This window comes from Idiotropiscis lumnitzeri, chromosome 1, assembly GCF_059441095.1.
Source record: "Idiotropiscis lumnitzeri isolate Australia: NSW breed Sydney's pygmy pipehorse chromosome 1, RoL_Ilum_1.0, whole genome shotgun sequence".
Lineage (NCBI taxonomy): Eukaryota > Metazoa > Chordata > Actinopteri > Syngnathiformes > Syngnathidae > Idiotropiscis > Idiotropiscis lumnitzeri.
Genome location: NC_142391.1, coordinates 44,936,361 through 44,949,348, shown reverse-complemented (window position 1 = coordinate 44,949,348; position 12,988 = coordinate 44,936,361). Strand labels below are relative to the sequence as shown.

The 12,988-nt window shown below is 39.0% G+C and overlaps 1 protein-coding gene across 1 annotated transcript in view; it reads right to left on the bottom strand.

Annotated features, from left to right (window-relative positions):
- noxa1 (NADPH oxidase activator 1) overlaps nucleotides 1–12,317 on the bottom strand; it is a 31,378-nt gene extending 19,061 nt beyond the window's left edge. The window contains exons 1-5 of the mRNA XM_088302676.1: nucleotides 12,253–12,317; nucleotides 8,323–8,501; nucleotides 5,373–5,455; nucleotides 1,935–2,043; nucleotides 1,239–1,355 (exon numbers count right to left, since the gene is read on the bottom strand). Coding sequence (XP_088158802.1) covers nucleotides 1,239–1,355; nucleotides 1,935–2,043; nucleotides 5,373–5,455; nucleotides 8,323–8,496 — 483 coding nt within the window. The 5' untranslated portion in view covers nucleotides 8,497–8,501; nucleotides 12,253–12,317. The remainder of the gene's footprint in view (nucleotides 1–1,238; nucleotides 1,356–1,934; nucleotides 2,044–5,372; nucleotides 5,456–8,322; nucleotides 8,502–12,252) is intronic.
- Between the last annotated feature and the right edge of the window lie 671 nt (nucleotides 12,318–12,988).

The following is a 12,988-nucleotide window of genomic DNA, read 5'->3' as shown; positions in this document are numbered from 1 at the left end:
CTTTCAGAGCCACACGCTCCATTTCATTTCCTCATTCATTCAGCAGGTGAGTTTTGGCATCACCGAATTCTGTCATTTAAAAAAATCCAGCCGATGAGAAGTCCATTACGCTCAAAAGGTGGAGACAAACATGGCATATACTTTTGATAAGGATCCCATGGATGTAGGTGCAGCGTTACTGCACAGACAATTAAATATTCATCAGAAGATGCTTATCAGCCCGCACAGGGATGTTTTAGTATTTAGTATTCATAAGATAATCTGTCCTTACATTTGCAACATTATCAATCGTGGTAATACTCTCACTTGCGATCAGATCACTTTCTTTGCAAATGGAAGCTTTTTGTACAATGTCAGAGATGCTGAGCATGAAAGTCAATCAACCATATGTAGGACGGTCAGAAAAGTGTGCCTCGCCCTGAAGCGCCGTCTCCCCGTCTTTTTCCCTGTACATAAACCAACGGATTTACAAGTACCACGTCACAAGAAGGTTCCGCACTCCTGACAGGCGGCCAAATAAAGAAAACAATAAAACAGTTGTGAGATGGGCTGAGGATATGTAAATAGTTTGTGTATTTTTAATCATGTTTTTATACACTATTTGTATCAGTTATAATTGCGCACACACGCACAGACACTCACATTATTGCTTTAGCACACACGCGCACAACTGGAACACACGCACACATTTAAGCTTTTTCTTTGAGTTTCGAATTCCTCACCTCAGGCTGAATTCTTTACTGACCACTGTGATTGATGCTTCCTGCCTGCTAGAATTTCAGATAATTAGTTACTTATGCTTTCCTGTCTCCCTGGAAGACAGACCCCCATTATCTGCTTAGGTTGTTAATAAAAGACCGAGCGGGTGGTGGGGGAGTCAGAGAGAGAGTGTGCGGGATTGAACTGGCAAGACGCTTGTTCCCGCCTGGCTCCCTCTCCCCTTCGCGAACGGTCAAAAACAAAACTGTAACTGGTTTGCTCTGGTTTTCTGTCATCTTTAATAAGTTAATTCAGTCTAAAAAAGGCGTCAGGGCATTTTAAACCTGACAACAGTGAACAAGATTATATTCCGTGTGCAGTAGCTGATTCCTATTGATCTGCATTTTTGGGATGCTTTGTTGGCTGCACTATCTGCTTTAACGTGGTTCCTAGTTGAACTCGATATTTGAAGTGCTGCAAGTTTTTGTTTCTCAGGGTTATGTTCGGTGCCCTTTCACTTGAAAATTAATGACACTCACCAGGACAGTGTCCAAAGCCAGCTCTAAATTCCCCCCGTCACTTTGTGACATGAGAATATCTCTGGCTTGGTCCCACTGGTCCATTCGGCAGTACACAGCTGCTGCATTATGCAACACCTAGAAGAGATTTCAAGATTAGGATGATGTTTTAGAAGATTTAACAATAATGAATTGATTCCAAAATGTCTTTTGAACACTATCGCTGTTGTAGAGATTTGTATTCACAATTTCTTCAAACCAGTTTCTCTGAAGTGTTTGCTATTTTCCTCAAGTTGTCTCAGTCCACTTGTTTGGTGTATACCAGTGTTTGATGATGAGAAACAAACTACACAGAGAAATTTGTTTTGTTTTGGGGTTTTTGCAATTTAACTCCAAAAAGTCAATTTAAGCAGTTAGTCAGCAGTGGTCGGAAATTGATTTTCAGCTGATTACAGGTTCATCATCTCTGCCATTTAAAATAAAAGGAAAACCACTTATAACATTTTGGTTAGATCTTCTTGGCTGCTTTATAGCATTATAGTTTTCTCAATGTTGAGTGATCTCGTCATTTGTGACAACTTGTCACTTTTGTAACAAATTTTCTAACAGCCTTAGCAAACTGAGCACAAATTTAAGAAATTAGAAGTGAACATGCATTGAGATCTGGACTCTGCAAAAAAATAACTTGAGAATTGTGTGTGCAGCCCTGTGTCGCACCTGCCAACTATAGAGCTTATAACGAAGCCCAAGTTGTCGATAGTCAATAAGGATATTTCCTCTCAAGTGTTTCTGTGCCCAGACACAATCAGACAGTGCCTCATTCAACCTGCAGAAGAACAGAGAAAAGATTAATTTACCAAGTTAGTTAATGGGGACCATAACCCCCCACCAAAAGCTAAAAACCGTGAAAGGTTGATTTTTGTTTGTAATTATTATTGTATTTTTTTTTTTTTTTTAGGGGGTATTTACATCTCTCTTATGACGTTGTGACCCCTCATCATGGTTCTCAATCTTCTGAATACTTGTTACAAAACAAATTATACTTTAAAAATTCTAAATGAAAAAATACCAAGCTGCAAGCTGTGAGAGGAACGTGATCTACAAGCCAGGCAGCGGACAATTGTGACAGAACGGTGGTTAATAACTACGTCCATCCATCCATTATTTGATCCGCTCATCCTCACGAGGGACGCGGGCGTGTAGGCGGGGCACACCCTGGACTGGTTGCCAGCCAATCGCATGGCACACAAAGACGAACAAGTACAATCACAATCACATCTAGGTGACAGTTTAATGCTTCCAATCAACCTCCCTTGCATGTTATTTGGAATGTGAGAGAAAAACACGCGCGGAGAACACGCAAACTCTACGCAAGAAGACTGGTGTTCTGCCAAAATGTCCTACCCGTGCGAAACTTCCTACCAGACGCTTACTAATTTGACAGCCAAAGTACTACCGTGCGATTTCAGATTGTTTTGTTGACTTGCATATGGGAAGAATTTTTTAAAAAATCCCTTAGTAAAATACACATGGACGCAAGCAGCTAGGACGTCCTGACAGTTGAATTTACGTATTTCGAATATGTAAACATATTTTTTCAAACATAACTTTTATTGGCGATATCAAACGAGTGTGGCATACATACACTGCGTGAGTAATGTGCTCAACAAAAACACACGTCAAAATTATTTTGAGGCAATGAAAAAGTCAAATAAGACTCAATGAAAACAGAAATATTAAGTACTCCCCACTTTTAGCCAAACAAACGACAGGTAGGACAAAAAGCTCTAAATTTAGTCTTATTGGTAGTAAGGTATTTCAGAACACCTAGGGCTGGACTCAAACCCACAACATTGGCGCAGTGAGAAAGACCAGTAAACCAAAGGTGAAATTTCTATCCTAGAATTGTCTTACCTTAACAAGAATCATGCAGTGCATTTTAGCCAAAGGTCCTTGCTGATATTAACTTTTGCTTTCCACATATTTTGAACCAAATGGCCTACTCACGCTCAGTAGCAACATCAACTTCACAATTTTCAGCCCGCTGAATACGCTTGACAAGCTTTCGTGGCTCAACAAGCTGACCCAAACTAGTCAGGGTAGAGGGGTGCCCCCCTTTCCCCCCGCCCTTTTTTCCCCTTCAGTTGAGTTGACATCGAGCCAGAAAGAACGGTCAGCTTAGAATACAAAATGAGGCAAAAACTGCGTAATGTAACCGGGTGGTTAGTCGGGGCACTATGGTTTCGCATTACCATTGAACGTGCAGCTCTACCATGACTTATTAGTTTATGCACAACACCTGTGCATGCCGTAGTGTTGGTCAAGGAGGTTAGGTAAATCGTTTGCGAATTTTGGGGATTTTGAGGCGAAAGTTAAAGTATTGTACTTTTTTTCTTTTTTCGTGGAAGGAAATGGGGACTTGTAGAGTGGTTTGTGGGGGGAAAGTTGCTCAAGTCAATGAAGCGACCCGAGTCCCATCTGAGTCTGGTTGGCTGCACTGTAGCAGGTAAATACAATGGCTTGTTTGTAGACCCGATTGAAGAACAGAACAGAAAGAACTTTTCAGTCTTCAAAATAAGATCTCAATTTTGGTCATCCTCAAAATAAGCTCTTATTTTTGGTAGTCCTCAATACAAGAGCTCATTAAAAATTGACAACTTTTAACAAAACTTAAACTGGGAATTGTGGTATTTGTTTTTGTTTCCAGCTGAATTGTATGCAACGCAGAACAAGTGAAAGAGCAAAATACAAGGATGATGGCAAACTTTTTGATTGGCGGGACACAATGAGTTCTATAATTTGACACAGGGGCCGGACCAGGAGCGGATGGATGGAGTGTTTTGGTAAAGTCACCACATCGGAGAAAAAAATTACATTTAATTTTAAATGAAAGTGAACAAAAGCATGATAACAATATATGTATTTTAAAAACCTCAGTATTTAGAAAATAAAACATTAACAAGGTTTATTCATTTAATTTTCATTTTAATTTTTAAAGTTCGGCGGGCCGGATGAAAGCGTTCAACGGGCCATAGTTTGCCCACACCTGTTGTAGAGTATGCTGAAACTCAGGACAGAAGAAGAACCCATCCAATAAGTGAGCAGATGGCAGAGTGATCTGATGAGGTTTTGGCGGACTCGCAGGCAGAGGTGCACCGACCTACTTTCTGGGGGCTCTTACTACGCTGACATCACAACTTTACCTACCTCCTTTTAACCACTTTGAAAAGTTGGTTTTCATGCTTGCATAATCTTTCTTCCTCTTTCTTTTTCGGGAGGGGGAGGTGCGCCAGTGACAGTCACGGGGCAGAGGGGCGCCTATCAGTGACGTGCCTCTATTAGTATGAGTGATTAGATCAAACCATACCCGTGAACAAACATCTGTTTAATACAAATGGCCACTCAAAAATTATTTTCCTCCCATTGCTTTGGCGCCCACTTTAGCGTGGGCCCTTATTCGCCGCATACATACTTTTTTGCGCCACTGCTCACTGGTAACCGCATGACGACAGTGGGATGGTGCTGTAGTGGCCAGCCTGGCCAATGTTGAAGTAAACGCTTCCAAATTACGTCAGAAATTTAAACTATTTGTATTGAATTTAGTCTATACACAAATACTTTGAAAATCCTCAACATGGGGTGTGGGTAAGTAACACTGTCCTGAGCATTTAGACATATCAGTAGTATTTTTTGTTGCTGTTTTTTTAACTAGCTAAACCTAAATCCTTGGCCTGGCCTCATCTTATCTTTATATAGCGCACCACTTTCACGACAGCTGCAGTATTAACAAAGCGCTTTACAGAACACATGACATAAAACATTAACTATAAAAGCTTGCGTGACACCTATTAATTCATGACTGCATCCTATTGGAAGGATGTTAAGCTGAGATCATTGAAGTATTCTTTCATTCCCAATGCAAGATCTACAGAACACCCTGCAAAATATTCTCACGGTAATGATACCTGTACACTCTGTGACGAGTTTAATATTGAGGAGATAATCAATAAATAAAATGACAATTGCCTATTTGCAATAAAATCCACTGAGAAAATGGCCACACATATACACAATATTATTATTATTATTATTGTTATTATTATGATTCACTAAACCCAACAAAGTGGTACATGGTAATTGTCATGTTTGTATAACCTGTCAAGTTGCATCATTACTGCTGCCCTCTGGAAGAATGCAACTGAGAGACGTTGATCTTTGACAATTGTGAGATCTAAAGCCTAAACAGACAAAAAAGGACATGGGTGAAAATACGTTGGTATAATGTTCATATCTGTACCCTGCAGGATTAGCCGTCAACGTGAACTCCACATATTTGTAAGATGAATAAGCTTTTTAATGTCTTGCAAAAAGAAAAATGATGTACCTCATAGGGCTGGGTGATAAACCAAAAATTTACCGTTACCAAAATTTATTACAATGACCGACATAATTTTGCCCATGTCGGTAAATTCGGTGTTTGAAAAAAAAAAAAAAGAAAAGAAAAGTCTTGTCTGTCTGCGGCTATGTTCATGCCCCTTTAAGATGGACGGCTACAGCGCGTGTAGTCACGTGACTCCACCCAACAAGAAAGAAAACAGACACGCGGTCGTAGCTGGCGATTCAAATCAAGAAGCGGCTGACACGGCTGAAGACGAAGTAACGTTAGTTGAAATTGTTCCTGTTGCGCTTGTCCCAAAAAGAAATTCGACATCTGTCGTTTGGAAATGTTTTGAGTTCCATAAAGACGATGTTTGAGCAAAAGAACATGAACTACAAAGTCCGTTGTAAGCACCCAAAACAGCGCGTTGAACCTTTTCTTTTTCATCACCCACAACACAACCATGCTGTGCTGAAAGTTCAAAGGGAGAAGCAAGGTTCGACCAGTGACAACAGCCCATAACGGAGGCGACACCATACGAGAGAACGTCTAAGAGGTGGACGCGATAGCCTAGTACATAGCTAAAGAGCTCCTCTAGCTACTGTGGAGCGCACGGGATTTAAAGTAGCCGGCAAGAGGTACGAAAATATTTTTCGCAAACCGTACTTCCCAATATGGACGGGAGCTTAGGCATGTCAAGTATTTTGCATCCACATTCGACTTGTGGTCGAGTCGCAACATGGATCCCTGCTTGAGCCTGACTGTGCATTACATAGACGACAAGTGGCGACTGCGCATCAGAGTATTTGAGACGGCACATTTCCCTGATGATGCATACTTGTTTATTTGGCATTGGCATTTCATTTACATTTTTTCATTTTATTTAGCATTTTGTTTACAGGCGACTTGCTCCTTTACACATGGATTTATTTATATTGTTTACAAGAGACCTTTACATAAATCTAGGCCTTTGCACATGGCATTACAGCATCTTGGCGCAATCTATTTGCAGAAAAATATTTTGTGAGAGGTACCTTTTTCTCCTGTTCTTTGTGACATTGTTCAAGTCATGCAAAGCAAGCTATTTGGAATGTTTATGCAAATGATTTTTGTACTTTTATTTTTCATAGAAAGTAATGTGTACCAGTTGGTCAATAAAAAAAAGCAGTTTATATGCATTTCCTGCATTTATTTTAATTTTGGTCCATGGGGGGAATTTATCGTGCATTTATCGTTATCGAGGTAAAATTGCTCAATTTATCGCGAAATTGATTTGAGGTCATATCGCCCAGCCCTAGTACCTCATTTAAAGATTGACACACTCTTTGAAACCGTATTGGTTTCACCAATTTTTAACAAAATGCGGACAAACTTTTCTATTTGATAAAAGAAACCAAAGGAGAACAGTGACTTTGACGCCATTTTTTTTTTTACACCACAATCTATAAAACAACAAAAACAAGAACGATAAAGGACAATTGATGCATCGAATGTATTTACAGATATACAGTACAAAAAATAAAATTAAACAACACTAACTTTCTACATGGCTCAAGGCTAACGTTGTATTACATGACATACATGTTGGCATTTCTCTCTCTCATGATTATCATGACATGCCGAGATTCACCGCCTAGCCTTTATTCTCCACTCTGTGCTGTTTTCAATGCCAAAGGAATGCAAAGCCACCACCTACAGGGACCTGCTTGACATAAGTGGTTTACAAATCTGAAATTCACAGAAAGCTGGATGAGACCCTTATTCCACTATTTCCCATTGAAAAGGGTACTGGACAAATACTGCATTTTCGTCGGTGGCAGTAAACAGTCTAATTCAAACGCTAATTTTTTTTTTTGGTGCAAAACAAGAGAATGTGAAACGTAAAAAAATATTTAGACAAATCAAATTCTATGAAACATTGTAAACATGTAAGGTCCAAACACACATTTTAAAATGAGTAGTTATTTTTAAATAACGAAGGGGAAAATGTATAAATTCAAGTATGGTTTCCTTGTATAAACAAACAGTGCTGCATTTGAGTTTACTTGTGATTAACTTATGTTGTTGTTTTTTTTAATGTATGTATGAGTATTTTTATATATAATACCAAGTTTTTTTTAATGATTATGCCATTTTTATAACGTTGAGTATAGTAATCATAATTGAATTTCGATTAATTGCTCAACTCTATCCCAAAGCATATTGCCAAACTAGTTACAAATTGTTTTAAGAACGTTCAAATCAATGTTTTGAGGTGACCATCACAAGGACCTGGTCTCAATCTTATTGAAATCTTAAAGGCAGTCTTGAAAAAGCATGGGCGGGGTAAGGTGGCTTACAAACTTGGCTCAGTTACGCCAGTTTTGCCAGGAGGAATGGGACAAAATTTCTGTCAACTATGGTGGGAATCTTGCGATTTGATATTTATTGTTTTGGCCCGGGACTTTGCGTTTAAAAGAAATGGTACCAAATATTAATGAAATGTCATATAAATTTATGACTTTGAAGAAAGTAACAAAAAAATAAAAACCCTTCTCTGATGATTTTAGCATTTAACAAATGTAAATTATTTTCTTAGTTAATCCCAATTGACCTAAAACAGGCAAAGTTTAGTCTGGCTTTATGTGAGCCAGTGAAACATTTTGTTTCAACTCAAACCACAGTATATGCTGTGTCTGTTAATCAGGTTTACTCTTACAAGACTGTATACCAAAGCATGCAATTCACCTTAAGGGCAGATTCCAGGTGTCCCAGAGACAGGTGTGCTGATGCAGCATTGAAAAGAGTGCGAGATGTAGGTTCCGTGATCTGTTCCAGCTTTTCCAGAGCGCCTTGCCAGTCCTTGTTATCCATTGCATGCACTGACTCATTCCAGAATTGCAGTAACTCTGTGTACAGCATTGTGACTGTTGAGAGCACAAAGAGCAATTGATTAGCATTCCATCTTTATATTGTTTAACAAATATAGCATGAAGGGCACTGGCGTAGCATTGGATGGGTGGCGAAATTAAGGCAGCAGTTTCACAGCATATTTAACGTATTAAATATTTGGCAGAAAACAGGAAATAATATTCTTTTGCTTTATTAGCTGTAGTTGGCCCCACGGATGTAAACTTAACACCTCGTCATTTCGATAAAGTGATTAATTTTGAAACATTAGAAAGAAAAATAAATTTTTATGATCTTTTAACGTACTGTTAAAATGTAAGATAAGCTGAAGACCACATTAACCTCAAGTAACTTTATGTAATCAGTTTGTGTATTTCTAATCATGTTTTTATACACTACTTGTATTAATAATTGCACACGCACACACACCTACATATTTGCTCTATATATATATATATATATATATATATATATATATATATATATATATATATATATATATATATATATATTTATATTTATATAAATATATATATGTATACATATAAATCAACACACTAATGAGCAAAATGGGAATTGTGCACGTATGGAGAGAATTTAACCCAAACAGCAGAGAATATATACAATATACAAAATAGGCCCATTTACGTTATCAGATGGGCAGCACGGTGCCCCGACTTGTTAGCATGATGGCCTCACAGTGAGAGACAGCATCGGGCGTGGGTTCGATCCCGGCTCCGGCCATCCTGTGTGGAGTTTGCATGTTCTCCCCGTGCTTGCGTGGGTTTCCTCCGGGTACTCCGGTTTCCTCCCACATTCCAAAAACATGCATGGCAGGCCGATTGAACACTCTAAAATTGCCCCTAGGTATGAGTGTGAGCGCGGATGGTTGTTCGTCTCTGTGGGCCCTGCAATTGGCTGGCAACCAGTTCAGGGTGTCCCCCGCCTACTGCCCGCAGATAGCTGGGACATATATATATATATATTGAAGGATTGTATTACAATTGCCTGCATTATTTTAAACACTTACGGGACAGAAGGTCAATTATTTAATTTAGCAGGTTCATATTTACTGAATATGTTAAACATTGATTAAACAAAAAGCATTTATCAAATGAAAGTACTGTGCATAGATAGGATTGACAAGGATTGTAGTCATGGCGTTTACTGATTCATTATATTATTCTCATATGCTAAATTTATATTACTTAGTTTGAATGTAAGACCTCAAACTTGCACACATAGTATTTTCATGACCCACACTCTCATTCAGAACAAAGAGATTCAATCTTCTCAGGTCAAACTGATGACAAACCAGATAGCACTTCATGGACAAATACGATCAAACACATTCTCCACATCGGCCATAGAAGATACAAACATTTCAAGTTGGGGGACGTCACAGGGGCGCTATCAATAACACCAAAAAACATAACAAGTTGATCTGGGAAAACATACAACCACACAATCTGCACACCAACAAGATTACAGGGGAAGGAGAGACTGAGAGACTGCCGCCTGCCTGAGAAGGTCAGCAGTGGACGTGGAACGTGGAACGGGCCGGGGGAAGGAGCAAGGACGACCGATTCAACCTACATGACACATGACATAGAAAACCTCCTAGAAAATGTGAGGCTGGGCTGAGATCAGCGCGCCATTTTTCGATTGCGCTCGTTCGAGTACAGTTTCTCGTGAGATTAAGAAAAAGCCGCCCAGATATCTGTATTTGTACTATTTCCTGAACTCCAGAAATCGAAGAAACTAAAATATCGGAACTCTAATCAGTTATTTTGACCCTTTTCTTCTTGAGTACAAAAAACGAACATGCATTGGAGTAAGTTTGGCTTTTAAGGTTCATTAACTAAATATATATATATATATATATATATATATATATATATATATATATATATATATATATATATATGTATATATATATATATGTATATATATATATATATATGTATATATATATATATATACAGTGAAACCCCGCTACTTCGCGGTTCACCTTTCGCGGGTTCAGTGCTTCGCGGGTCTAAAAAATATTCGGGAGCATTGTAGTTTCGGCGAGCGGCACAAGGGGGCGCTGAAGCGGTTAGACGGCGGGCGTGTGCCGAAGAGGAGAGTGGACGAAGAAGAGAGTGGACGAAGAAGAGAGTGGACGAAGAAGAACAGGTTCCCCCGGACACGATTGGTGGCGACGGACACGATCGGGGGCGACATTTTGCTTCGTTCGGGACCGTGCGTGAGCTCCGAAGGAGACCGGCCGGCGTGTGTGGCTGTCAAGCCGAAGAGAAACAACTTCCGCCCGGGCACCGGCGGAGCGCGAGGCTGTCAGTTATGAATGAATAAATGAATAAATAAATAAATGAAGAATGCCACCTTTCATTTCACTGTCATGATCCGTGCCTGTCATGCCGCGTGTGTTTTTGTTTTTTCAGCTGTGTGGGCGTTCCTCCAGCGATCGTCTCGAGCCATGTCGTCAGCTGCTGCGAGACGCGCTGATTACACTGACTATATTGTGATAATAAATATCTTTGTATCACCACCTTTTTTCCCGGGTCTGCGTTTGGAGAGTCCTGTTCAATCCTCCAGTTCTGCTGGAGGATCATAACATTCACAGGGCACACCGGACGGCGTACCAGCAGGTAAAAGTCGAAGTAATTAAATAAATACAAAAAGAAGTAATTGAATAAATACAAAAATAATGGCTGGGGAATAAAAAAATAATAAGTTTTAATAATAATTTGTTTTTTTGTTATAACATGAATTTCACTCTCTCTCTCTCTACCAGTATATATATATATATATATATATATTTTTTTTTTTTTTTAAGCATTTTTGAAGGTGTGCCGCTACTTTGCACCTATATATATATATATATAGGTGCGAAGTATATATATACACGGTGTTTTTTTTTTTTTTTTGAAGGTGCGACGCTACTTCGCGGATTTTCAGTTTTCGCGGGTGGTCTCGGTCCCCATTAACCGCGATAACCGGGGGTTCACTGTATATATATATAAAACTTCACACTTGGTCTTTTATTAAACAATGACTATGATTAAAGACAAGTAGCGGGCCATGTACTTCACACCTACTGAGTCTACTTCACTACTGAGTGACCTCCTTTCCTCCTTCGGCCATTGTGGGCTAAAATAGCAAGAATATATTTATCTATATCATCATTTCTTGATTATGGTAGGCTAGCATTGACGGCTTTGACGGCAAACCACTGGTTAGACCATTTCATCCAATTGCATATTTCAGAAGCGTGTATCATGCTAGTAGACCTTTGCGTTTTCAAGTAACCAAAGAGTAGCTCTCTGTTTCAAAAAGGTTGGTGACCCCTGCTGTACAACACAAAAATTACATAAAGCATTGGAACTGAACAGGCAATTAACCCTTGGTGAAAACAGCTGGATCAAACAATTATCTACATATGATGTAAGGAAACAAAGAGACAACTAAAACAAAATACATTCTGAACAATGGAAAATACATTATAGTAGATATGGATTTATAGGAATATATCATGGGCACAGTCAACTAACGCAGATGCACACAGTCCTTGTTTGCATTTGATACGTAACTTAAATTTACAATAAAACTGACGTATAATAGCACAGACAGTATTTGCTGCTTTTCAGAATGAACAAAATAATAGCCTTTGCGTCACTCTGTGCGTAATTGACATATCTCTGTAGATGATAAACTGTACACGTTAATCAAAGATGGGTTAAAGTTAATCACATAAATACTTTTTACCTGATGGTGTGAAAATCTGACTTCTGAATTAAAATGTCTTGCTGCCTTGTGATTTCCTTCCTGTAAACAGGGAAGTGAGAATTACTGAAATAGGTCTACACCTCAAAGTCTCCACCCTACTGCTACAAGGAAGTAATTTAACCACATTCCTCTAAGAGCACCTGGAGAGGAATAAAAAGCTCTGGAATTCACCTTTCCACATGACTCCTGCCAAGGACAAATACACCGTGTGTACTCAAATAGCACAAGAGTTAAACCTGTTCATCCTGAACATCTGCATGCTGTTTAATGTTGTGTTGTTACATTTACATAATTTCATAAACTGAAGACTCAAAATATTCCTTGAGTGGTAACTTCACCCAGGGAAATAACCACTCAAGTCATTTACTTTACTCCAAACTTTTTATTGTGAACACGGGTGGCCGGCGCAACTCATCACATTACACAGTGCGACCTCAAGTCTTCACGATTACCTGGTGAAACGGCCTAAAAATACCTGCGATCAGCCTTGTAAAACGGACCTGCGGAAGAGACCCTCAATGACAATCAAGCACAGGGCGATTTTCAATAATCCAAACAATATTGTCCACACACATATTATATACAAAGTACATTTGTTACTAAATTGAGAGTAGACAAGTTCCTTATTTTGGTGCATACATTCTTTCTTACATTTTGCCGTACTGGTTAATTGTGGGATTTTTGTAAAAAATAGGTACCTTGGTTAAACAAATGT